This window comes from Daucus carota, chromosome 2 (assembly GCF_001625215.2).
Source record: "Daucus carota subsp. sativus chromosome 2, DH1 v3.0, whole genome shotgun sequence".
In the NCBI taxonomy this organism is placed as follows: domain Eukaryota; kingdom Viridiplantae; phylum Streptophyta; class Magnoliopsida; order Apiales; family Apiaceae; genus Daucus; species Daucus carota.
This window is the reverse complement of record NC_030382.2, coordinates 33403321-33429359: the sequence shown is the minus strand read 5'-3', so window position 1 is coordinate 33429359 and position 26039 is coordinate 33403321. Positions and strand designations below refer to the sequence as shown.

Genomic DNA, 26039 nt, shown 5'->3' with positions numbered 1-26039 from the left:
ATCACATATGATTTTATAAAAAATAGATCAACTTATTAAAATATTTATAAACTTTCATGATAAGATAGTAATAAGGTAGCAAATGATCGTTCTTCGACCGATTAATGATCACCGACTGATGATCATAGTACTGTTCAACATATAAATATGTGTAGAGCGGTTACGAGAAGATTGAGATAGAGGGGGAGAAAGAGAGACAAAGGGAGATCACAACTATTATGTGTATCAGAACTTTGATCGACTCGTATAGTTAAACATTTATATGTTCATGTGCTTGAATTCGATCGTATTACTAAGGGTGATCGTAAATTGTGAACATATTAAATCAATTTCAACTATCTACCTATATTATAAATTGAAATATATAATTTGCGTCTAAAAATTCTACCTATGTCATTATAATTGGATTAAATAGCCCACTAGACTTCACTGATTGTAAAAATCTCTCATATACAAATTATTTCGTGTTAGTCTGAGTAATTAAAAATATATTTACTATCCCGAATTAGATATTATTGATATTATTAGTTGGTTTCAAAATAAAATTGTACTTAAAAATTTAATAAAAACATAATTATATTATAAAAACAAACAAAATTATTAATTAAAATAAATAATATATATTTTATATAAATGTTGGCCCGTGCCTTGCACGGGCTTCTACGCTAGTAATTTCTATTTTGGGAGGGGGAAATATTTTTCAATTGAACATTGGTCATTAATATCCCTTGTATTGATGGGAAATATTTTTCTGAAAAATATTTTTGCAGACATATCATTTTGAGAATATATTTTTCGAGAATTTTCTTGAAAAATATTTTTGAAAATTTTGAGAATATATTTAATATTACAAAATAAATTATTTTTCTGACAAACAAATATAATCCTATTGTTTTCTAGGCTATTTAACAATTTAGAATTGGCAAAGAAAAAAAACACCCTAATGAACTAAGGATGGATCAAATGCGATGCAAAAATTCCTGAATTTAAACATTTTTAACAAAGAAAGTAGATTTTCATTACTAAATTGGCAAAGCAGAGAAGTAAAATAAGACCAATATCTTAGCCTTGAATTTTCAATTGTGTGTTGAAAGAATAGTAATCAACTTTTTATACTCCACTAGGTCTAAATATATGATCTCTCAGGAAAATAACCTATAGAATTGTTACTTGTAAATGTCCAGATCTGACACCAACACAAAGCAGAGTTGACACTCTCATAAGAAGTAACATATATGTGTCGAGGCAAATTCATTCTCAAAGATATCTTATGCAGCGCAGGAATCTACCTTATATGATTACACTAGGCTCATATAAACCAGAGTCTCTAAATCCCGAATGTTAGAGCATAGCATATTATCGGCGGGTTTCTTTTTTCCAATGCACAAAGACTACATTGTTATCGAGCCAAATATGTTACTAGCATTCGACTGTTCCAGCTGCATCAACTAAAAGACATGTTGCCACATAATTTTTTATTACGTACATATATGAGTAAAGTCATTACTTCATCTGTTACTACAAACAGATCACCCAAATATAGGTGTATATTTTTGTTCACAATTACAGAACATATATATTATGTTAAAGATTAGATGCAGATTGTAGTATTTACAACTATCAACATTCATTATTGGATGTATCCATAACCAAATGTCTTCTCACTGCTATAGCACATGTAAAGGAACCCATCTTCATCCTTGTATGAATCATAAACAGTCTCCATCAAACTAGCTGCATGTGATAATCAAAATAAAAGACTGATCAGATAATCGTAAAGGAAGAAGCAGATAAAACGAACTGACAATACCAACCAGGGTAACAAGTAGAATTATATTAGATTATGAACTTACATGTCTGAGGTAACGTATTCTCTACGAAAACAAATAAAGCTTTTCCCGGGTCAAGGCGAAGTCTGCCTCCCAAGATGTGAATGAATTGTCCCACAGACATGTCTCGAGGAACTAGGTATCTGTTGACAAAAGGATCTTATTACTGAACGAGAAGTAGCGAAGGCAGACCTACATGACCATTTTAGAAAAAAAATACAATATGTGGAACATCATGTTCCTTCGTATTTGAATGACTAACTGATCAAACAATTTCTGGTCGACAGTTGAGTGCAAAATTTAATACTAAATTTCCTTGCCAGGACAATACTTCGACAGTTAGACTAGACAGAATTCAATCTCGTCAATGAAGGAACTCGAAAGGCTTAATTATCCTCATCTGCCATATTATTAAGGATTCATGTTATTCTGTAATTAGCAGTTTGGAAAAAAAAAAAATATTTAAGGGCATAGCGGTTGGTAAGTCATAATAAGCCCCAGTGACACTGTCACATCAGACTATAATCTAGCAAGACATGGTTTCTTTTTTCTTGAAAAATAAATAATTTAAATTACCAATTTGACAAATCTGCAACAGAGAGTATTGAGGATGAAAAGAAAGACAAAAGCAAGTGAAAGATCATGATAAGAACAAAAACATAGCAACAGCCACTTATTATAGAAGACTGCAGGCTAGTTGCACTGGTAAAAAAGAAAAAGAATAATTAGTGAGAGCATAGAGCTGTTTACGGTCTGCAAAACTATATAGATAAATTCAATCATAACTTCCTCTTGTGTGTGCGTGTGTGTCTGCCGTGTTTAGGTGTTAAGAGGCAAAACATGCTAGGCACACATATTGTTGTTGCTACTATAACATGCCATGAGAGAGTAGTATAATCTAGTCAATTTAAAACTAAAATACATGTTCAGGTGCTCACGTATTTTCTTTGTCCTACTTTTAAAGTCTCTGCAGCCAGGGAAAACTGTTTCAATTTCATTAATATACAGTATATATGTATGTGTATATACTATATATTCTAATTTTTTTAATAATAACAATTTGATTCAATCAATAAGATCAGCCTTCAGGGCCAGTACCATCCTTGTTAGCATAAATTTTGGTCGATTTAGGTTGACAGCAGGTACTTACTTTTTCTTCTCCATATCTGGAAGGTCAGTTTTTGAATACCTTTCTGCGACCACCTGCATCAGATTACGAGAAGAATAATACTAATAAGTATAACAGTGCCTGAAACAAGGGTGTCCATTATATTTCTGATTACACTTTAGAATACAACATACTATTCACAGAGAAAAAAAAGAGAGACAAATATAACACATATTTCGCTTACATTTGCTAGTAACAGTCAATTAATTTATTGAGCTTAGCCGTTTACAATACCATCTACTTCAAATTTTAGCAATTTATATTTCAAGTTCAATGCCAAAACTGTATAATTGATTAATATTTCATTTAAAAATATTTTTATATTACTTCCGCAAAATTAGGTTTCCCCCTTTTCTCATTCTTATATAACTTATCGCCCCTAACAAAATAATCCCGCGCAATGCCTTAGCAATCCACAGGAAGTGTGCACTGTACGTTTCAAATTCAAGAACTGCATATCCTTCTGATCATGTTTCAAATCAAATCCTCTCAATATCTGCTAAACTATAACACACTCTGCATAAAGAAAGGAATTATAATCTTTTTCAAAACTATAACATACTCTGATTAAAAAAAGGAATTATATTCTTTTCCAAAGCTTTTTTTTTTTTTTTTTTATCTAATACAAACACATTCGGTAATGCTCAACTACACACAAGTGCTCAACTACACACAAGTATTATCCTGCCAAAAATCACTCCCCCCTTTTCCGCTACACAATTCCCGGTTTGTTCGACAAAATCCACCACTTGAAAGATTTAAGCATGCAACTCATCACATACTGGCAGTAAGTTGTATCAAAAACAGGTAAATTTGTGAACCCTTGGATGAGTATATTTCCTTCTTACATACCAATTACCATCAATATACATGTTAAAGATTCTAAATTTAGCATAGCTTACAATAAAAACAATTAACTACAGCTAAGTAAGAAAAAAACATACAGGGATCCGACTAGGATACTTGGCAATGATGTCCTGTGATTCTTGACATCTTTCCTCTGTAAATTACACACACCAATTTCAGCAAATAAGAAAAGTTAAAAACTTTATTGAAATTAAGCAAAGAAAAAGAATGGTTTGTAATCAAGAAAGTAAAAAGAGACAAACCGAATGTAAATTCATCCTTGAAAGCTATGGTCTTCTTGCCCATTGAATAGAATTTGTGTAAAAGAAAGAAGGGTGATCAAGATTATAAAAAAACACAGAGAGAGATGGAGTGCGTGAGAGAGAGACTAGCAGAAATTTGATCGAATAATAAAAATATGCGTTTGATTGAGATAAGGTCAAGGCGTGTGCGTATTAAATACTCACCTATATTTTTTAATAGGGAAGGTTGTATACATGTGCATCGTTTGTGTATAAAGAAAACTGGAAATTAAAATATCGCGGGGATAGCACAGTTGGGAGAGCGCCAGACTGAAGATCTGGAGGTCAGGTGTTCGATCCACCTTCACCGCAACCACATTTTGCCCCTTCTCTAATATTTGCTGTACAATTTTTATATCTCTCACAAGACAAATAAATTTTTCGAAAAACTAATACACAAACAAATTAATACATATTATATTATATAAATTAATCAAAAATATATATTACAAATTTTATATTATATTATATATAAAGTATTGGGATCTTTTTAAAAATACCCATCTGTAAAATTATTTTTTTAAAAATACTACCGTCTTTTTCATTGTTTTTAAAAATACCTTTTCATAATTTTTTTTTTCAAAAATACGATTTGCAACTTTTGCAACCTCATTTGCAACCTTGGGCGGCGCAGCCGTAAAAGTTGCAAATGAGGTTGCAAAAGTTGCAAATAAAAATGGAAAGTTGCAACTGTTGCAACTGCAATTGCAACTAGTTCAACTGAAAACTGTAAGTTGCAAAAGTTGCAAATGAGGTTGCAAAAGTTGCAAATGAAGTTGCAACTGCAGTTGCAACTTTTGCAACTGCAGTTGCAACTAAATGCAACTGCAGTTGCAACTAAATGCAACTGAAAACTATATATAGTTGTAAATGAGGTTGCAAAAGTTGCAAATGAGGTTGCAACTGCAGTTGCAACTTTTGCAACCTCAGTTGCAACTAAATGCAACTACTGTAAGTAACAACAGATGTATGGTGTGCCCCTGGCGGGGCCATTAGATTACAATAGAATCAACTGAATGCAACCATATGCAACTAAATACAACCATATGCAACCATATATGCAATTACAAATCCCGATTTCAAGTTCCAGTTTTCAAATGTCATTTTCGACCTCATTTTCGGAATTGATATATATATAAATATATAAAATATATTGAAATTTACTATGTAATAAAATATACAAAATTATTATCATAATTTTCAAAATGACCCCAAATACCAGTGCCGCAGAAGATGGTCGTGATATGATATTTTACGATCCAAAATGCCAGATCGTGTAGCATTTATCCTCTTTTTCTTGTTAACGTTATACGATTGTGAGTTTTGAAACCCTAGATATCAGATTGTGTTGCATTATGTTCCTAAAATGTCAAATCGTATTGTTTTTTGTAGGATATTAGAGACCTAAACAATACGATCTAGCGTTTTTGTCCAAAAATCAACCCGTTGAATTATCCGGCATTAATAAACGGTATTTGGGGTCATTTATCGAAACTCTGTTATTTTGGACATTATTCGTGATTTTTGTGTCATATGGTGTTTTTTCTCTATATAAATGTAACCAATAATCTGATATTGGTTATATTTGTCGAACTTCAGTCTAAAATATTAATGACATACTTTTTTAAAATATAACCAATCAATATAACCAATATCATCGAACTACAATTTCTTACAAGTTCAACAAAATTTACCCTATATCCTATATGTCTAATTTAGCGGACCAATTTTAACTAACGAGCTGGATATATCACATCACATAGTCTTACTACTATGTCAATTTTTCCATGTAAATGTAACCGTTTCCTAACATATGCTTTTATTTACAAGTATGCCAAAATCCAAATATGCCACCACTAGAGCCGGCCATTCGGACGGTTTGGCTCGGACCGAACTGGCCCGAACCGTATTTAGGCCCGTATTTTAACGTGACGGGTTCGAACCGGCACGAACTGTAGTTGCTGACGAGCCGGTTACGATTCCCGTATGTTTGATTCGCGAACCGTCACGAACCGGCACGCCAAAACCGAGCAGGCCCGCGTTAAACCGCGAACCGCGACAGCCCGCGGTAAACCGCGAACCGCGCAGCCCGCGGTGAACCGCGAACCCGTGTAACCCGCCAGCCCGCGAACCCGTGTAACCCGCCAGCCCGCCTAACCCGTGACCCGTTACAACGTTCACCTGCAAGTTTTTGTAGGTTGCAGGCTGCTTTCGTCATGCACTCTCCACTTCTCCAGTCTCCAGTCGTCCTGCACACTGCACCTCACACTGCACACTGCACACTCAACGTGAACCTGCTACGAAGAGCCGTTGGAGGCTTGGAGCCGTTGGTGTCCATTGTCCAAGCTTATAAATACCCACCTCCACCTCAGTTCTATCTTCACCTCCATTCTATACTTCTATGTTCTATCTCTTAATTCTCCATTGCTCCCAAATTCAAGCTCAAGATTCAACTGCTCAAGTTTTTCCGGCATAAATATTCAAGCTTTTTCGGCATAAATTCCGGCGAGGCGTAAATCTTTTCTGTTAATATTTTCTGTTAATTATGGAAGAAGGTCGGGGTACGTTATCCTCTCAAGATTCTACTCAAAGTCCGGACCCTAGCAACCAATACGAGGATGGTTTAATTACCGAAATGGATTGGCGATTGGCTATTACTGTACGTGATATTCTTGATTGCTATGCACATGCTACTAAAGTTTTTTCATATGTTTATGAACCGAATGTGCATCAAGTTATAATTGAATGTGTTAGTATTGTTACCACTTTACGTGAATATGAAGAAGATCGACATTTTAGTGACATTATTTATGATATGAAAATGAAATGGATTGAATATTTTACAGATTTCCCATATATTTATGGTATTGCATGCCTACTTGATCCCGCTGTTAGACAAGAAGGTTTAGAAAACATGTTAGAACATTATTATAAGGTGTTAGGAGTTTCATATGATCATGTTTTATATGTTACTAATTGTCTCAATTTATTGCATCGTCTTATAGACTTGTATGTTCCAAGAACTGAAACCGCTATACCACCAAAGACAAGTTCTTCAAGTAGATTTAATAGTAAAATGTTAGGAATAATAACAAAAAAACAAAAGGTTAGAATTTCTACTACGTCTGCTCCTGTAGCTTCAGTTTCTACTACTATGCTTAGAGAATTTTTTTCTTATAACTATGAATTAGACGAAGATTTTGAAATATTAACATGGTGGAAATGTCATGAGATACAATTTCTAGTTTTAGCTAAAATTGCAAGGGACATATTAGTAGTCTCTGCCTCTACAATTGCATCGGAGTCGGCTTTTAGTGCAGGTAGAAGAGTTTTAGACGAGAAGAGATCAAGTCTCGCGCCGGATGCGGTAAAGATTTGCGTTTGTAAAAAGGATTGGGATCAAGCTGCCAAAAGACAACAAGGACTTAAAGAAGATGACTCGGACGATGAAGAAGATCCTTGGATGTTGATGGATACTTCGTCGTCCGAAGAAGGCAATTCTGCAAATGAACAAGAAGAATAAATGAAAATTATTTTTCGTTATGTATTTTTTTTATTTATTTTGTACAAGCGGTTTGTTCCGTTAAATTTTTTAGAGAGGAGTCCTCTCACATTATTTGTAAAATCTTTTTCTAATTTATAAAATTTACAAGAGGTACCGCCCTCTTTTTACCATTTATTTATTAGTTTATAATAATTTATTATTAATTAAACTAAACAATTAAATTCCAAAATCAAATTCCATTGCAAAGTCACAGTTGCATTAAAAAACAAACACTTGCACTAAAAAACAAAAAACAAACAATGATCACTTGATTGACTACTGTGGCAGTGTCTCTGCCTTCTGTCTGTTAAACCGCGGCAACTGAACCGCCGAACCGTGAACCGGCTGAACCGCCAACCCGCTTAATCCTCCAAACCCGTAGAATCCGTATAAGATGGTTCCGGTTTCCACTTTCCTCAGCCCGGCCCGACACGGATCGGACCGTCAACCTAGACGTGCCGGTTACGGTTCCTCCTGTGACGATTCGAAAACCGTCTGAACCGGCCCGAACCGCCCCGACCCGCCCGAATGGCCGGGTCTAGCCACCACATGAAGGGCTTTTTTTCAAAAATATTTAAATTACAAATTTCATTTTTAAAAATACGGTAAAATCATATATGCAACCTTAATTACAATTCTTGTAATTCAAAACGGGTTTTATATCAAACTGCCCACCCATTTCGTCAAAAAATCTCAACTGACCCACCCAAAAAATTTCGGACTCATGTAAGCCACTATAAACAAAATATATATCATCACTATTCATAACTCTTTACTTAAACATTTATAAAAAAATCAACCGTTCGTTCTTTTACTACAAAACCATTTCGAGTACTTTGATAATAGTCCCTAGTATTTATCAAAATAATTTGGGAATTCTTAAAGCAACATAGCTAGGATGATCATATAACTATATCTATAACTATATATATATTTTAACTACATGGCTATGTTGCTTTAAAAATTCCCAAATTATTTTAATAAATATCAGAGACTATTATGAAAGTACTCAAAGTGGTTTTGTTGTAAAAAAATAAACGGTTAATATTTTATAAATAATTAAGTAAAAAGGAATGAATAATGAAGTGGGTAAAATGATATATATTTGGTTTATAGTGGCTTAAATGAGTCCGAAATTTTTTGGGTGGGTCAAGTGAGATTTTTTGACGAAATGGGTGGCCAGTTTGATATAAAACCCAATTCAAAACAATTATTTTTTACGAGTGTTGCAGCCTAATATTCAAGGAATCTTATATTCGATTCTGACTGTATTTCTGAAAATCGGTTTAAGAATATAGGTATTTTTGCAAATTTTCAAGTAGACCAATGCCACTTAGCCGGAAATGGAATAAAGATTACACTGAGTTTCTGGAGGGAATTACCACCGGCGTGATAGCAGGGGCGGAGCGCCGTTAGGGCTCCGGTGGGCTCATGCCCGGTCGATATTTGCCGTTTGCAAAATTCTACCATTGCTTTTCTGTTTCAGTTTAGATTTAGCCCGGGCAAGTTTTAAGGGAAAACAGCTTAGGTAGTTTTGATATGCTAACAAAACACAATCTCGGTTTGGGTAGCTTATATCTGTAACAATAAAAAACAATATTTAGTATTATTTATGTGATTATAATACTTTACTTTATTTTTAATTTTAACATATGTCTAAATTCGCTCTCATTTTTTGTTGATATTATAGTTAATGTTCTTCGTTCTTTAATAGCCTCCTGCAATTTATATTAATTTTGTGTAATTTTTAAGTTTTTGAATCTTGTTTAATCAAAATCCAGCAGACTAAGAATATTATATTCATAAAATATATAATTATAAGGAAACTGTTTTCACCTCTTAAAACATGGATAACTTTTGAATATTTATTTCCTAAACTATATTATATTAATTTAATTATGGATATTAATAAGGAATAAATTGCTTTCAAATCAATTTCAAATTTCTTAGAAATAAACTTAAAATAAAATTTTCATGAACTATACTACTATAATTTTTTGAAGTTAAAGATGTTATAATTGGAAATCGGAATTAATTGGTTGGCATATAATTCAAGATTTATCACGGATTTTTGGTTAAATTGAAGTATGAACAATAAATTGCTAAAATATATTTTAAAAAACTATCGACAGATTTTGAATAATAAAAAATATTTAAAACACTGAACTTAAAGACTTAAAACAGAATATTTTTGTTTTACTGCGACATAGATTTTGGTATCAACATCTTATAATTACAGTTACAGGAGGGAAAGATTAGCCCGGGCAGATGAAAATGTCTGGATCCGCCCCTGCGTGATAGCATATATGTACTCTGTCATATCCTTACTTTGTCGGAAACTCCATCAAATATTGAATGTGAATATATATTCGACGGACCTGAAATGGTTGAATTTTCAGTCATGTTGTCGAGAGAGTGGCAGAGAAATTCCAAAGAATCACAAAATCAACCGAAACAGAATATAGATAGCCCGAGCGGAAGCTACTACAACAAACATCCAGAAACCTATGTTCTAACGGCCACTTTGCTACACGACACTGAGAAGAGCTTAGCCTTTCTCCATCACACTCAACAGCCAGCCATATGAGCTATCATTAATCCCAAACCAGCTCACAATCACGCATCGCACATCAATGTTAGCTAAGCTAGAGTATCTGTGTCTGCTAGCATTTGGTTTCGATCTACTGACATTGTTTCCAACTATGCTTGGCTGGTCTCTGATATGCTGGACAGATGCTAGCCGATGATTCGACTCATGTACTACAAACAGATACCGTGCACATTATGAAAAATTACTGAAAAATTACGGATTAAGTATCAAATTGACCACTGTATAATCCGCAAATTTCAAATTTGTCATCGATAAAATAGTAGTCTCAAATTGGACACATTCAAACCATTTTTTAAGTCTGTCATAAACTAACAAAATCTCAAATTTATCACCGAAAATCAACAATTTTGGGTAAAAAGGGGAGATACTGAATTTGTGAGTGGTAAATTTGAAACTTTGCTAATTAGATAGTGATTAATATGATACCTAACCCGAAAAACTACTTGTTTGTCCAATGACATTGGGTACATTATTGGCGGACTTCTCGGTTCAAATTCTTTTGTTTGTTTGTTCAGCAAGGGGGAACATAGAAGCCTCTGATTTTCGAACATATAAAAATAAATAGCATGTTTTTTTAATGATCTGCTAGATAACTTTGTTTATACTTTGAATTAGGCCAAAGTCGCCTTGGTTTTGTATATATATGCACTTGTGTGCGCGCAGAAATACATGCAGACTCATGTACTTGTAGTCTATCAAATAAGGCATTGTTGATTGTACTTGGTTAAGTCTTTGCAGACGTTGGAAAGCTGAAAAATTGTAGAAATGTCGAGGAGGGATGTTACTGATACAGTCGGAACTGTTGGAGAAGATGATGATGAAGGTGAACTGGAGTTGGCTGCTATTGAGAGGATAGAAGCACAACAAAATACAACTGAACGTGTTTCTAAGCTTGGAGCTTTAGAAAGGCATGCATTTATCGACAGACTTTTGAAGAAAATTGAGGAAGATAATCACCGGTTGTTATTGAAGCAGAGACAGAGAATTGACAGGTCTTTTCTGACATGACCTTCACTTCTTATTTTTCTCTCGATTGGAACCTGCTGTACTTAGGCATCAGCTAATCAGATGCAAACGCGGAAGATTAATCATTGTATGATAAAATTGTGTTATTTTGTCTGCAGAGTGGGTCTGGAGATTCCTACTGTGGAAGTAAGGTATAAGAATGTATGCATAGAAGCAGAATGTGATGTAGTTCAAGGAGAGCCCCTCCCTACTCTGTGGAACACACTGAAAAGGATTACATTTGTAAGTGCTGTCCCTTTGTCCTTTTTTGGAGTTAAAAGCAAATATTCTTTTTCCTATGCTGTTTTGTTGGTTAATGATCAAGAAACAGCTTGTTCTTTGAATGGCTAAACCACTAACAACAGATACGGTATCAATGCTGACAGGGTATCACAAGATTTCAAGGGCACACAACTCATACAACCAAGATTAAAATTCTGCAGGATGTCAGTGGAATTATCAGGCCCTCAAGGTATCTTAAAGTTACGTTTCTACTAGACTTCTGAGTTAAAGGATTATCACGATATGCAGGTTCATATTGTACTCACGGGGTAACATGCTTTTTGGTAGGATGACACTATTACTAGGGCCTCCGGGCTGTGGAAAAACCACTCTACTGTTGGCACTCTCTGGAACAATCGACAAGAATCTTGAGGTATCTGTAGCTCCTAATTATACAAGATATTATGAGATGAAACGCAAAAACCAGTGTTTAAGAACATTTACAGAGAATTGTCATAGGACATTTAAACTTTTTTTTTACTACTAATTGACATTTAAACTTTAAAGTCATGCTAAGTGACACACACATAATTTAATTGTACTTTCTGAGCAAGTTGAAATATATAAAAATACTAGGTCAGCGGAGAGATCTCTTACAATGGATACAAGTTGAATGAGTTCATTCCTCACAAGACAGCAGCTTATGTTAGCCAATATGACCAGCACATTTCTGAAATGACAGTCAGGGAAACTCTTGATTTTGCAGCAAGATGTCTGGGCATTGGAAGCAGAGCAGGTACCTTTCTTATGAACGTTGTATACTATCATAATCTACACACAAATTATCCGGATGCTGACTCTTGCAACTATTCTAGAAACTATGGCAGAAGTCGTCAGAAGAGAGAAACAAGTTGGTATTATACCTGATCCAGATATTGACACCTACATGAAGGTAAATCCCCAGCACACATATTTCCTTTGTTGTTCACGTGTAATTGTAGTATCGAGCACTCTAATGTTAATTATCTTACTCTGTAATTAACTGAAACAGGAAACTGCCATCAATGGATTAAAAAGGACTCTGCAGACGGACTATATACTAAAGGTAGTTCTCTTTAATGGAGTATGGTTCCCTGACCTTCTTTCGACATGTCACTCAAGAGTAAACTTCCCTGTTACATTTGTATGAGTTTTCACAGATACTTGGACTGGAAATTTGCGCTGATACGATTGTAGGAAATGCAATGAGAAGAGGAATATCAGGTGGACAAAAGAAGAGGCTGACAACAGGTGCACTATGGTGACTGAGAATCCATAATCATGTTCAAAAAGCATGTTAAAAAAATATAGATGCCCCTGTAAATACATATGATGGTTGTTTCATAAAAATCTCTGGAAACTTGAGCTTATTTATTGTGCTAGCTATAACAGTTTATCAGCATTCACAGATGTAGTACAACCAGCAATTAATCATTTTCTGATGACAAGTTTACATATAATTACTACATTTACCAGGGGAGATGATAATTGGCCCATCAAAGGTTCTCTTCATGGATGAAATCTCCAATGGCTTAGATAGTTCAAGCACCTTTCAGATTGTTAAATGTCTCCAGCAGTTGACACACATAACAGAATCAACCACTTTGATTTCACTTCTTCAGCCAGCACCAGAGACATTTGATTTGTTTGATGACATTATCTTGATGTCTGAAGGACAGACTGCATACCATGGGCCTCGTGATAATGTTATACAGTTCTTCGAGAACTGTGGTTTCAGATGTCCAGCAAGGAAAGGCGTTGCTGACTTCCTGCAAGAAGTGTGTTATTTACTATTACAATTGAGAAATTCGCTTGCATGCTTAAAATTGGTCGTGTCACACTAATTATTCTTTTTCCATAGTGCTTATACTGCAATGTCAACTTGGACATTCACCTCTCTGCAGGTTATATCTGAGAAGGATCAAGCACAATATTGGCACCCTAATAATCAACCTATCTATGTCAGTGTGAAAGAGTTCGCTAGAAAATTTAAGGAATCCAGTTTAGGACAGAAATCGCACGAAGATCTCTCTCAGAATATTGAAAAGGATGTGATCCGTGATGCTGCTTTGACATTCCACACCAATTCCACAAGGAAATGGGAAATATTCCAGGCATGCATGGCTAGAGAATGGGTCCTCATGAAGCGTAACTCATTTGTTCATGCATTTAAATCTGCACAGGTACAACCATTCTTGCGACAATTACAATAAACTACAAAGGCTTGTGTTCATCCAAATGCTATTGTTTTTTCAGCTGGTGGTTTCTGCACTTATAACAATGACGGTCTTCCTACGTACACAGACTAGCATTAGTATTGTCGACGCCAATTACTTCCTAGCGTCTCTGTTCTATTCACTTATTAGATTCAACAGTAATGCAATACCAGAGTTGTCCATGACTGTTTCCAGACTTTCCATCTTCTACAAGCAAAGAGATTTCAACTTCTACCCGGCATGGGCTTATTCCATTCCTGCCGTCATTCTAAAGATCCCATTTTCATTTCTAGATGCATTTCTTTGGACAGGGCTTACCTACTATGTCATAGGTTACAGTCCTGAACCAGAAAGGTGAAGTTTAATAGAAATATTTAACTAAAGGTCTTCTTTATCTATTGCTCTTTATTACTAATGCATACACGTGTATAGGTTTTTTCACCAGCTACTACTCCTTGCTTTTGTGAATCAAGTGTCTACATCATTATTTCGCCTGATAGCTTCGATCTTTACTGATCAGTCTGTTGCAACCTTCTGCGGTCTCTTCACCGTATTAGTGATGTTTCTATTTTGTGGCTTTATAATTCCACAACGTAAGACCACCAATCATTCCTTCTGATATCCTTCCTGGTTGCTAAAATTTGTTTAGCAGAGTGCTTATAACCTCATTCTTTGCAGCCTCTTTGCCATCTTGGTTAAAATGGGGATTCTGGCTTTCTCCTTTTACATATGCAGAGATTGGAATTTCTGTGAACGAATTTCTTTCTCCAAGGTGGCAAAAGGTCAGAATTGAGAACCATAAATCGCTGATTATATTATCTATGTAAATACTTACTTATCATTCTCTCCACAGGACTTATCTCTAAATGCTACAATAGGGCATCAATTTTTGAAAAATCATGGATTCGACTATAGAGGAAGCTTTTATTGGATATCAATTGGTGCATTATTGGGATTTTGGATCATTCTGAATATTGGATTCACATGTGCATTAAAATTTTCAAAGGGTAAGTTCCTTAAATCCACTTGAATGAAGAAAACATGTGTGAATGGAAAAAGACCGAATCCAGACATATAAAACAGCTCAAGTCATGTGTGTTTTCTACTAACCTGATCTAATAAAGATAAAATTTTGCAGCTCCAAGAAGATCTCAGACTGTCATTTCACTTAAAAGACTCTCCAAACTTCAAGCAAAAGAAAACACACTCGAAGCATCTCAAGAGATTGAATTGCCCAACGTGGCTACCTCCTACGCTCCTGCAGACATAAAACAGATGGGTAAGAAGATAAATTTTATTAAGTTAAGATGCTTGTATCAGGAAAATAGTTACTTGAAGGATGTGGTGGAGAACATCATGATGAGCTCAAATCAGCAGAATACTGATTTTGTTATTCGACAGGGATGGTGTTGCCGTTCAAGCCAATGACAATAACATTTGAGAATGTGCAATATTTTGTTGATACTCCAAAGGTAGAAGTCGCTTCAAATTAAGTAAACTTAAGTTTATTTAGGTGACCTGTGATAACCAATCTGTGCTCAATCATTCTGACAGAAAATGAGAGAGAAAGGTTATCAACAAAAGACGATACAGCTTCTTCATGATATTACAGGATCATTTCAGCCTGGAGTGCTGACAGCTCTGATGGGTGTTACTGGAGCCGGAAAGACAACACTTTTGGATGTTCTTTCTGGACGTAAAAATAGTGGTATCATTGAAGGAGATATAAGAATTGGAGGATATCCCAAGGTGCAGGATACTTATGCTAGAATATCTGGTTATTGTGAGCAAACAGACATCCATTCTCCACAGATTACAGTTAATGAATCACTGACGTACTCAGCTTGGCTACGTTTGCCACCTCATATTGATGATAGTACCAAAGCTGTAAGTTGTCATCCAACTTATAAAAGTACCAAGCTTAATTCAATATTTCACTATGACCGTAGAGATTTAGATTCACCAACCAAGGAAAATTGAATTCCTGAAAGCAAAGGTTCTAAACACTTGTACTAACTCTACTTAAGGTAATTTCTAGTATATTTATGACAGAAACATACTGTACCACAAATTCATCAAATGTCCGTAAAACTTCTAGATGGCATGTAGTAAAAAAGTAGCTGCTTATTACAAAGATTAATTTCTAAATTGCTTTAAAAAAATTCTTTACAGGAATTTGTTGTTGAGGTACTTCAAATGATTGAACTGGAAGATATTAAAGATGCACTAGTTGGTGTTCCTGGTGTGAGTGGCTTAACAAATGAACAAAGAAAACGGCTTACAATAGCAGTAGAGCTTGTTTCCAACCCATCTATAATATTCATGGATGAACCGACTTCTGGTTTAGATGCCAGAGCAGCTGCAATAGTTATGCGGGCAGTTAAGAATATTGCAAATACGAATAGAACAGTCGTCTGCACTATCCATCAACCAAGTATTGACATATTTGAGGCTTTCGATGAGGTATATGACTACTGAAAATTTCTGTGGTAATAGATTGTACCTTGGACACACTAAAATTTTCTATTACACATCAATATGCTATATACTACTTACCAACTAATAATAGATTGCCAAGTAAACAGAAGCAAATAACATGATCAGTTTCAATAACAAGGAGAAATATATAATGTCTTTTGTTCCTGCAGCTTATTCTAATGAAGAGAGGAGGACAAATAATATATTCAGGAGAGTTGGGTCAGCATTCAAGTAAACTAATTGAATATTTTGAGGTGAGCAATGACTATACATCTTCATCTTTTAGCAACAAGGCAAAAAATGATTTTCATGATAATTTCAGAAACTAGAATGGCGATTAGGGTTGTTATGCATGTCAGTAACTAGCAAACAAGATATGTAAGCTTTAATCTCTTTATGATCATACAAAATCTTGGACCTAAAGGTTTATGATCAATTTCTACAGAATGCTGTACACAACTTTCCCCAAGAAATATAAAGTATAAGCTTAATATGCAGTTAAATTTCTTAAAAATTGATTAGAACTTATTAATGGTGCTTGAAATTCATCAGATTGTGTCATACACAAAGTAAAATATCTAACTACTGTTTTGTCTCCTTTTTGGCAGAACATTAATGGATTACCGAAAATCCAGGAAAATTACAACCCTGCAACTTGGATGCTAGAGATTACGAGTTCATCTTCTGAAGAACAACTTGGATTAAACTTTGTGCAAACTTATGAGAACTCTCATCTATGTCGGTAAGCATCATACTAATCTATAAATATAGCAGTGACATTCCAACATTTGCTATGACATTAGCTATGAGACCCAATGTCAATGATAAAAATATTGCAAACTTCGATGAGTAATGTATGTACTTATATCAGCTCTGCTATTTGCGTTCCAATCATCTAAATTATCAGTATCACGAGTCATCATAAATCTCAGTGGACAACAGATTCCTTTTAATGCTAAATCTTAGTTTTAATATTACTGCTCATGAGTTTAATTTTTTAAGATATATCAAAATAAGCTTGTAATATAGTCATTTCTACGCTTTAAACATGCACAAGATTCAAACATCGTACATAATTAACTTAAGAGTAATGTAATCTGGTAAATTTCTTATGCAGGCAAACCAAACAGCGGATCAAAGAGTTGAGCTCCCCAGCACAAGGTTCAACAGAACTACAATTTAGCACACGCTTTTCACAAACTCAATGGGAACAGCTTAAAGCATGCCTCTGGAAACAGAATTTGTCCTATTGGAGGAGTCCTAAATACAATTTGGTGCGGTTAGCTTTTATCACAATGGCATCTGTGATATTAGCAGCAATCCTATGGCAAAAAGGAAAAGACATGTAAGCATATATTTTTTTCCCCATTTATCAATATCCTGCCTATGCAGGTGCCTTGTGAATAGGGTGCGGTTTTAGGTCATTTCTTTCAGTTTTTACCAACGCAGGACAATTTTATATATATTATTATTTGGAGACCCCTATGGTGATGAGTACATGCTAACAACAGCTGACACAGATGTGAAGGCTCTACTTTATCTAGGTTATAAAGAAAAATATGAACCAAAATATTGATCTTATAGGAAACCAAAAGTGTATGTGTGTGTTTAGTCTTCTATTCACGGTGATATTTATAGCTCTGTATGTCAGTTATATGTTTTTCATTTGATATGCTGATTGTCTTCTTTGGTTTAAAGAAACGGTGAACAGGATCTGTTGAACATACTAGGATCGATGTTCCTTTTCCTACAATTTTTAGGAACATACAACTGCACATCAGTTCTGTCAATTATAGCTACTGAGCGCAATGTTGTATACAGAGAAAGGTTTGCTGGAATGTATTCTGCCTGGATCTATTCCTTTGCCCAGGTATATAACATAAATATAATAACAACGATCCAAATTTATTTTAAATTCTAAACTCCTATTCTTTTTAATGCTTATTAAACTTTAGATGATTTCATATGACCATATATATTTTCTATCCTTTTGTGGCAGGTGATCATTGAAATTCCTTATGTATTTCTTCAAGTAGGCATATTTGTAATAATCACATATCCAGCAGTCGGTTTCTATTGGTCTGTATACAAAGTACTTTGGTATTTCTTCACAATGTTCTGTACCATGCTCTACTACACTTACCTTGGCATGTTGCTCGTTTCAACAAGTGGTTCTCTTCAAGTGGCCTTCGTAATGTCAAGCTTCAGTAACACAATAATGAGTCTCTTCTCAGGATTCCTCATACCAGAACCGGTGAGCCACTCTGACTCCTGTTAACAGCAGTTGGTATTTTACAGTATTATATTTAAATGAAGTGTCTAAAAAGGCAACATTGAACAACACAGCACCAACTATTCAGCTGGAGTCATAGCTTCATCCGCAGAATTTTGCTAATATCATTATCATTTAAGAACTGTCACAAAGAAATTTAGTCATGAACTTAGACTAAGATATAGGTAAAAATCACAAGTCACTACACAGAAGAACTATGCAACTAAGCTGATTTCATATTGCAGAAAATTCCAAAATGGTGGAATTGGTGCTACTGGATTTGCCCAGGATCCTGGTCCTTACGAGGCCTTCTTACGTCACAATATGGAGACGTTGATAGGGAAATAGTAGCATTTGGAGAAAAAGAGGCCATCAATACCTTCTTAGGAAGTTATTTTGGTTATCATAGTGCTGATACAGGTGTTGTAGCATTAGTTCTTATAGCATTTCCATTATTATTTGCATCTATATTTGCATATTCCATGGCAAAACTGAACTTCCAAAGGAGGTAAATGTAGATTGTATTTACTAGTGAAGTTATATAAACATTATTTCGAAGCAGGAAATACCTTTGCACTATCTACTTCACTGCACAAATATAAGGAAACTAATGTATATATCACATATGACTCAAATATCTATTGTGGCCAATAAAATCACGCAGTATGAAGTGAAAAGTGACCAAGAGCACATCAATGTTAGCAGTTGCATGGATGCTGGGTGCTTATTTACTTACTTATTAGTGAAAGTACATTTATATGTATCCGCGTTTGTGTTCGTGTCTTCACTCAATTTTTGGATATTATATGCATCAATGATTTGGTCACATCCATGTCGCCCCCTTTCTTCGAATTCAACATTTTTGATATGTTCTGCATTTTGTTCGCCCACTCTTCACATAGGGTGTGGTGTAGTGGTACTCCAAGCCTATGATAAGGTATAGTTCAATGAAGTAATTTAGTGGCTTAATGTTTTTCTCCCGTAATTGCTTAGAATGAATTTAGACCCGCGGAGAACTTGGTTAAACAGACTAATAAATGTAGTTAGTGGAGAGCTCTTAGCTTGTCCAAGGGAAAGTCAAGTGTCGCTGCTGGTGGCAGATGCCCTGGCTGCATTCTGACAGCAGGTGCCGTGACATAATTAGTAATCATAGACAAAAAGAAAGAAAAATACAGCTGTGGAATTAGTTACAGAACTGAATACAAATGATGCTATTTTTGAAAGAAATACACGTAAAATCAAGATACATCACTTTCACAGTGTCATCGAAAGAAAATTATTGAGAAAATTAAGCGGGCAGGCAAATAATATTGCTGCATTATTAGGGTAATTAAGCAGGCAGGCAGGCTAATATCTCTGATGATTTGATTCATTATTCATCAATTATTGCTCCATGATAGTTTGTCTGCAGCAATATCATTGCAGTAACCTTCACTAGAAAGATGATATGTTACCCTCAACAAAGAAAAGGCCAGAAGGTCCACCATTAGGCAGCAACACTAGCTTTACCACACGTTTAGCGCCTTCTTCAACGGTTAATATACCAGTATTCAGATTTATGTCTGTTTTCACAAAGCCAGGACAAGCAGCATTGATGCAGAAAGATGGGTATTTCTTGGCCAAAATTCTTGTGTATGCATTCATTGCCATTTTCGAGACAGTATACGCTGAACTGTAGTGTGGCCAACCTTTTTCTTGTAGGGAACGCCCCTTGAAATCTACCAGGTACTCATTTAGTACCTCATCCAGTTTCGCTTCTGTAAGGTTTTGCTCATCACTTAGTATTTCCCTAGTCCTTTCATTCGGTAAATTCTGAGAACCAGAACAATAGTAAATGATAAATATACAGTACAGATGAAGAAAACAGTTAGAGAAAACCAGTGACAGTCACACAGGCCGTGCCATTGTGTAAATAAGCATAAAAAAACTGATTTGAAAAATTAGAACTTGTAAAACTTCTTAGACGCTGTCCTGCACCCGATAGGAAACAGAGTCCACAAATACTGAAACGATGCTATAATTAATGTTTGAAGGGAGCTCTGAAACTAATCAGTGTTATATAATTTGCTGATTTTGTCTAAGAGTAACTTATAAGTCTTTTTAAGAAAAGTGGCCACCTCCATTAACATGAATCATGTTACTATGATTTATATCAATTGTTGAGATCTATAACCACAAGGGAGAACTGAAATCTTCAACATTTCTCTGATGAAAGAAGCTAAATTTTTCGGACTGAAAAGGCAGTATTTGGTATCTTCATAGTTGATTGTAGATTTAATAAGTCAGGGGTCATATGGATTGAGCTGGTCAATACAGACAGACACAGTATATAAAACAAGTAGATACAGAAAATCAGCAATCCCATAATTAGCATATAATATAATATAATATAGGGTCGCGCTCAAGAGAGAACCAGTGCTCAAAATAGAACCATAGAACCACTAAGGTTCTGCTGCAGAACCCTATTTTTTACATAGATTTCCAGGATCTAAATCTAAATACATACTTTTTTGCATCGTTGTGTGTGTTCAAAAGTAATTTCAAAATATAATACATAAATAAGACATTTTTTCATGTACAGTTCTGCTGCAGAACCTTAACTAATACTAGAAATAAGTTAATAGTTCTAAGGGTTCTATGCCTAATGGTTCTATGTAGAATATGACCCATAAACTTTAATCAGATAACTCTGCATATTAAAAGAACTCGTTATAAAGCTGAATTGCCTTTAGTCAGTATTCAGGTATGTTGTCTACCTGTAATTTTCCCATGAAGGAAGAGACGTTTGCAATTTTCGGTGAATCAGATAACTGAAGTAATGGAATCAGTGCTTCTATCATTCTTTTTGCTCCATAGTAATTTGTTTGAATGCATTCTTCTGCTAACTCATCTGTATCCGTGACAATCTCATGCCATTTGATCCCTGCTGTCTGAATAATCCAACAGTTAAACACGACCATTATTTATGCATAATAGGAACAATGGCTGTATGTTTGTGCAACCAGCTTGTAACTTAATGTAGGTTAGGGGGTAAGGAAGGTGAAAAATTTATAAAGCAATTTGGTAGTTCGAAGCTTACTGCTTGTATATGATCAACTAGACGAAAAAGTAGTAAAAATGAAATAAATTCATCCAACCTTCTTTTTAGTCAGGTTACATAAGCAGAATCATAAAGTCACAATCTGAAATTAACTACATTGCAGTTGCAACTGAAATTCTATATCCATAGATGAAAATGGACTCACATCATCATCCTTGGACAATTGGGCTGAAAGGCCTTTTTCGTCTATCATAATTCCCCCAATTGCTGCATTATTCACCTGTAAGATGTTCAGAATTCTCTTCATGATACATGGAAACAAGATCTTAGTATTCACCAAATTCTATCATAAAGATGGAACGACAGATGACAAGTAGCTCGTGTTTAGGAGAGATCCCGTTCACATAGTACTCTGTAATATTGATTTCACATAAGCCGGTGACTGAACACTATGATCTACAAACAAGCCATAAGTTTTGGTAAATAAACGCCTGGAACTAGAAGTTCAAAAAAATAATTACCAAGATATCAAGCCTTCCAAATTTAGTTTTCAAATATTCGGCTAGAGAAGAAGCACTAGACGGGTCAGCAACATCAAGCTGGTGAAAGAAGATTTGGTCATCACTTAAACCTGCAGATTCTTTGAGTTTCTCAACAGCTTCAAGACCCCTTTGTTCATTTCTAGCAGTTAATATCACAGTAATACCATGAACAGCTGCTAGTTGCTTGCATATTCCTAGTCCAATCCCTTTGTTTGCCCCTGTAACAACTGCATACCTGCATCAAAATCACAGATCCTCCATAAGTCACATGCTCATATACGATAAAATATGAAAAATTAGTGTTTAATAAGCAAAATGGTGACCTCCTCGACGTTGCATTGGCTGCTAACACTGTCATTTTTGGTGATTTATGAGAAGAGGTGTCTTTTACAGATCCTGTTGAAAGAAGATGAGGAGAAAAAAGTCAAGAAGCTGCTCTGCTTGCTTGATTCTTTTATTGTGCATGTAGTTATAGGGCTATTCACGAACCGAGCCGAGCCGAGTTTTGACCGAACCGAGCCGAGCTTTAATTTTTTTTTCTGACGAGTCGAGCCGAGCCGAGCTTTTTTATCGAACAAAAATTGTGTTCAAGCTCGGCTCGTTAACTAACGAGCCGAACACGAGCTTGTTCGCGAACAAATACAAGCCGAGCCGAGTCGAGTCGAGTCGAGCCGAGCTAGAAAAAAAATAAAGACAAACCGCTAGTTGACTCTTAAAATAGCTAACCAAATAATTTTAATTTTTTTGAAACTTTGTTTATATCACTAAAATGTATATATGTTAACATCCATACGGTTGGATCGGTAATAAATATTTTTTAAAAAATTGAAACACTAATTTAGGATTAAACACTAGTTAGCGGTATTAGTTAACCTTCTACTTGACTGTTAAAATAGCAAACCATATAAAATTATTATTTTCCGAAATTTTGGTTACATCACTAAAATATATATATATAAATTATATGTTGAATTCTGAGTTCAATAACATATATAAATAATAAAAAAAACCCTAAAAATATTACATTTTTTCGAGCTTTAACGAGCCGAGCTCGAGCCGAGCGAGCTCGAGTCGAGCTCGAGCCGAGCTCGAGCCGAACATACTAAAAGCTCGGCTCGAGCTCGTTTACTTAACGAACAATTTTTTGTGTTCGAGCTCGAGCTCGTTAACTTAACGAGCCGAGCCGAACGAGCTCTTAACGAGCCGAGCTCGAGCTTGTTCGCGAACAGCTCGGTTCGTTAAACAGGCCTATGTAGTTATGCAGTAGGGTGGAACATTTCATGATAATAGTACAGCAAATATGTGGGTGAAGTTGGCGAATGCATTGACTTGACATATTTTAACAGAAAAAAGTTTCATAATTTAGTCCAAGACTTAAAAAACGCCCGCATGCAAGTACCTCCAGTCTTATATCTCCTAACCCACTCTTATCAACATTAATTTCACAAATGTCCTCCTAACAAGATGTGTGGGTGTGAATTTTAAATGCCATTAACCGCCTACTAAATCTGCTATATATTTATAGATACAAACATGACATACATCTCAATAATGTAAAAAAAATATATTGTAAATGCATAATTTTTTTAAATATAAAAGTGTTTTATCCACTATATATCACAATGTCGAATCAACAGTTTGTCAAACAAAAAACAAAACCATAAAATTTAAAATCGCAAGATCCGCAACATCAAGAAAAGAAGAACAATCTTTATTTTGCAATCTGTAACCAAAACAACTTTAATATCCAAACAAATCTTCAATCCACAATAATTGTAGCGACATCCAAATTAATCAAAATAAAAATCGAATCGTCAACTATACAAGTTGCTTCGAAATCTAATACCAAATAAAAAACAAAAATCATTTTTTACTATATAAAATTGCGTCAAAGTCTCGTACCAATTCAAAATAGTACTCCAATACTCCCATATTTTTACTCGATCATTCATATATGTATGTGCGCGCGCGTATATATAATTTGATCAGCAAGATGTTAGATTTAATTCGTTTATTCTTCAAGCTAGATGGATGGATAGAGTATGGCATGTTTTGTAAAATTTTTCAAATTTGATATTCTTTCAAATATCGCTGAGGATGGAGTACACTTGCTCAAAGAGGATATATAGAAGTGAGACAAAACCATTGACTTCTTCGAATTTATTCTCATTTTACATGTAATGTAGAAAATTCTTCGAATTACTGAATTGCTTTATCAAATTATATAACTTTAAGAGGTATGCAACATGTTTCTTCCACGTGTTACAAGTTCAACGACTATGAAAAAAAGAATGTGATATGATACTTTCAGAGTTTGAAGATATCTTAAGATTTTGTTTATATGCCATGTCCACATATGAGTGATTGATAAGCTATAAAAAGAAGAAATAGTTCATCATCAATCTAATGAGCTTATAACCAAATGATTGTATATATATGACTTATATTTTACTTGTCATTATTGATCCATAACCACAAGGGTGGAATAATAAATTTAATAAGAAAAATGATGAAATTAGTTATATTAAGTTTAATTTTCGATTCAAATTAGATGCGTTTATCATTCAAGATTTTTTATATTCATAAGTTGGTAACAAAATTAAACATCATTTACCCAGATGAAAACTAAAAGTGGTGTATTTGATTGGGATTTTAAAACAGTTTTTTCATTCATGAAATCTGAGGGTATTCGATTGGGATTGTTTGAAATCCATTAAAATCTTGAGGTATTCGACTGGGATTATAAATTATGCTACAAAATCTGGTGGTATTCAATTAGGATTTTAAATCATACTTTAAAATCCGATGGTATTTAATTAGATTGTTTAAAATCCATTAAAATCTGATGGTATTCAAATACTAGTAGATTTTTTTCGATTTCATAAAATGATGGATTTTATGGCATTCTTCAATGTCTTTGAAGTTTTTTTAAAATTTTTGAAGTATTGTGCTTAAATCCTATCAACTCTACGATATTTTATCAAGAATATGCACAAAATCAAAATCACATACAATCCATTAAAATCCACAGACCGAAAACAATCCATTAAAATCCCAATCGAATACAGCCCCCTTAAGAGTCCACCCACGACCCACGTGACAATCTACACCAAGTAAAAAATGTTTACTAAAATTGAAATGGCTAAGTTACTACAATTATCAAAATTTAGAAATATAATTTATTATCTCGGTTTATGAGTTGAGAATAAAGGAAAATTATTCTCTGTATTTTTGTAAAGGAATTTAACTATTATATTTTTATTGTTTACGTGACAATAATTAAGTGGTCAATTTCTACCATGAATTTCTTATAATAGAAGATTCAAAATAACATAGAAAATGTTCCAGAAAAGAAAAAAAAATAGACGAGAGTATTTTACACTACTTGATATTATTGAATATCGAGAAAAAAAATTCATATTATCGATACATGTAACAAATGATTATAATGACATAAAATAGAAAAAATTATTAATTTTGAATTTAGCCTTTATATATGGTTTTTGGTCGTCTTCAATTTTTATCACGCGATCATCCCAGATCACAAGATCATAGATTATTTTATTTTAATTATCTTAGTATGATTTTAGTTAGTGATGATATATGTAACAGAAACACAATATTGCAGTAGGAGACTATAATGTTGTAGTAGAAGTCTACACTAATATGGAAAAGAGCAACTTAAATTTTAGGTTGTCATAGTCTTTTTCGGGTTATTGCAACATATTTTGGGGTTATGAAATCATTTTTTGGATGTTGTTGTAGGCCATAAATGGCGTAGGGTATCTATTAGAAGGGGACGGTTAACAAATAAACGACTCGTGACTTTTTATCTTTTAATGATATATTTTTCACATACACGTAAAATTGAATGAAAAATGTTATTTAACGAATAAATTACTTAAACCTCCTTACCTTTTATATC

The 26039-nt window shown here is 34.4% G+C and overlaps 3 protein-coding genes and 1 non-coding gene across 4 annotated transcripts; 2 read left to right on the top strand and 2 right to left on the bottom strand.

The window, feature by feature from the left end:
- Positions 1-1444: 1444 nt before the first annotated feature.
- LOC108206641 (autophagy-related protein 8i) lies at positions 1445-4293 on the bottom strand. Its single transcript, XM_017377013.2, has 5 exons — positions 4107-4293; positions 3942-3997; positions 2980-3032; positions 1854-1972; positions 1445-1734 (listed from the first exon to the last, which is right to left on the bottom strand). Exons 1-5 carry the CDS (start codon positions 4147-4149, stop codon positions 1631-1633), a joined length of 375 nt encoding a protein of 124 aa, XP_017232502.1. The 5' UTR covers positions 4150-4293; the 3' UTR covers positions 1445-1630.
- A 91-nt stretch (positions 4294-4384) lies between these two features.
- On the top strand, positions 4385-4457 carry TRNAF-GAA (transfer RNA phenylalanine (anticodon GAA)). Its single transcript has one exon. It is a non-coding gene; the product is annotated as a tRNA-Phe (tRNA).
- Positions 4458-11048: 6591 nt separating this feature from the next.
- Positions 11049-19098, top strand: LOC108207400 (pleiotropic drug resistance protein 3-like). The gene is made up of 24 exons (XM_064087186.1): positions 11049-11292; positions 11425-11548; positions 11692-11777; positions 11876-11960; positions 12164-12323; positions 12403-12479; positions 12579-12632; positions 12727-12817; positions 13043-13344; positions 13471-13749; positions 13823-14136; positions 14215-14375; positions 14461-14564; positions 14636-14789; positions 14921-15061; positions 15184-15254; positions 15337-15669; positions 15955-16245; positions 16431-16514; positions 16869-17002; positions 17378-17605; positions 17959-18130; positions 18260-18514; positions 18778-19098. The coding sequence occupies exons 1-24, from the start codon at positions 11066-11068 to the stop codon at positions 19042-19044; spliced, it is 4194 nt and encodes a 1397-aa protein (XP_063943256.1). The 5' UTR covers positions 11049-11065; the 3' UTR covers positions 19045-19098.
- A 594-nt stretch (positions 19099-19692) lies between these two features.
- On the bottom strand, positions 19693-22579 carry LOC108208117 ((+)-neomenthol dehydrogenase). The gene is made up of 5 exons (XM_017378603.2): positions 22438-22579; positions 22094-22349; positions 21778-21852; positions 21289-21462; positions 19693-20344 (listed from the first exon to the last, which is right to left on the bottom strand). Exons 1-5 carry the CDS (start codon positions 22470-22472, stop codon positions 19967-19969), a joined length of 918 nt encoding a protein of 305 aa, XP_017234092.1. The 5' UTR covers positions 22473-22579; the 3' UTR covers positions 19693-19966.
- Between the last annotated feature and the right edge of the window lie 3460 nt (positions 22580-26039).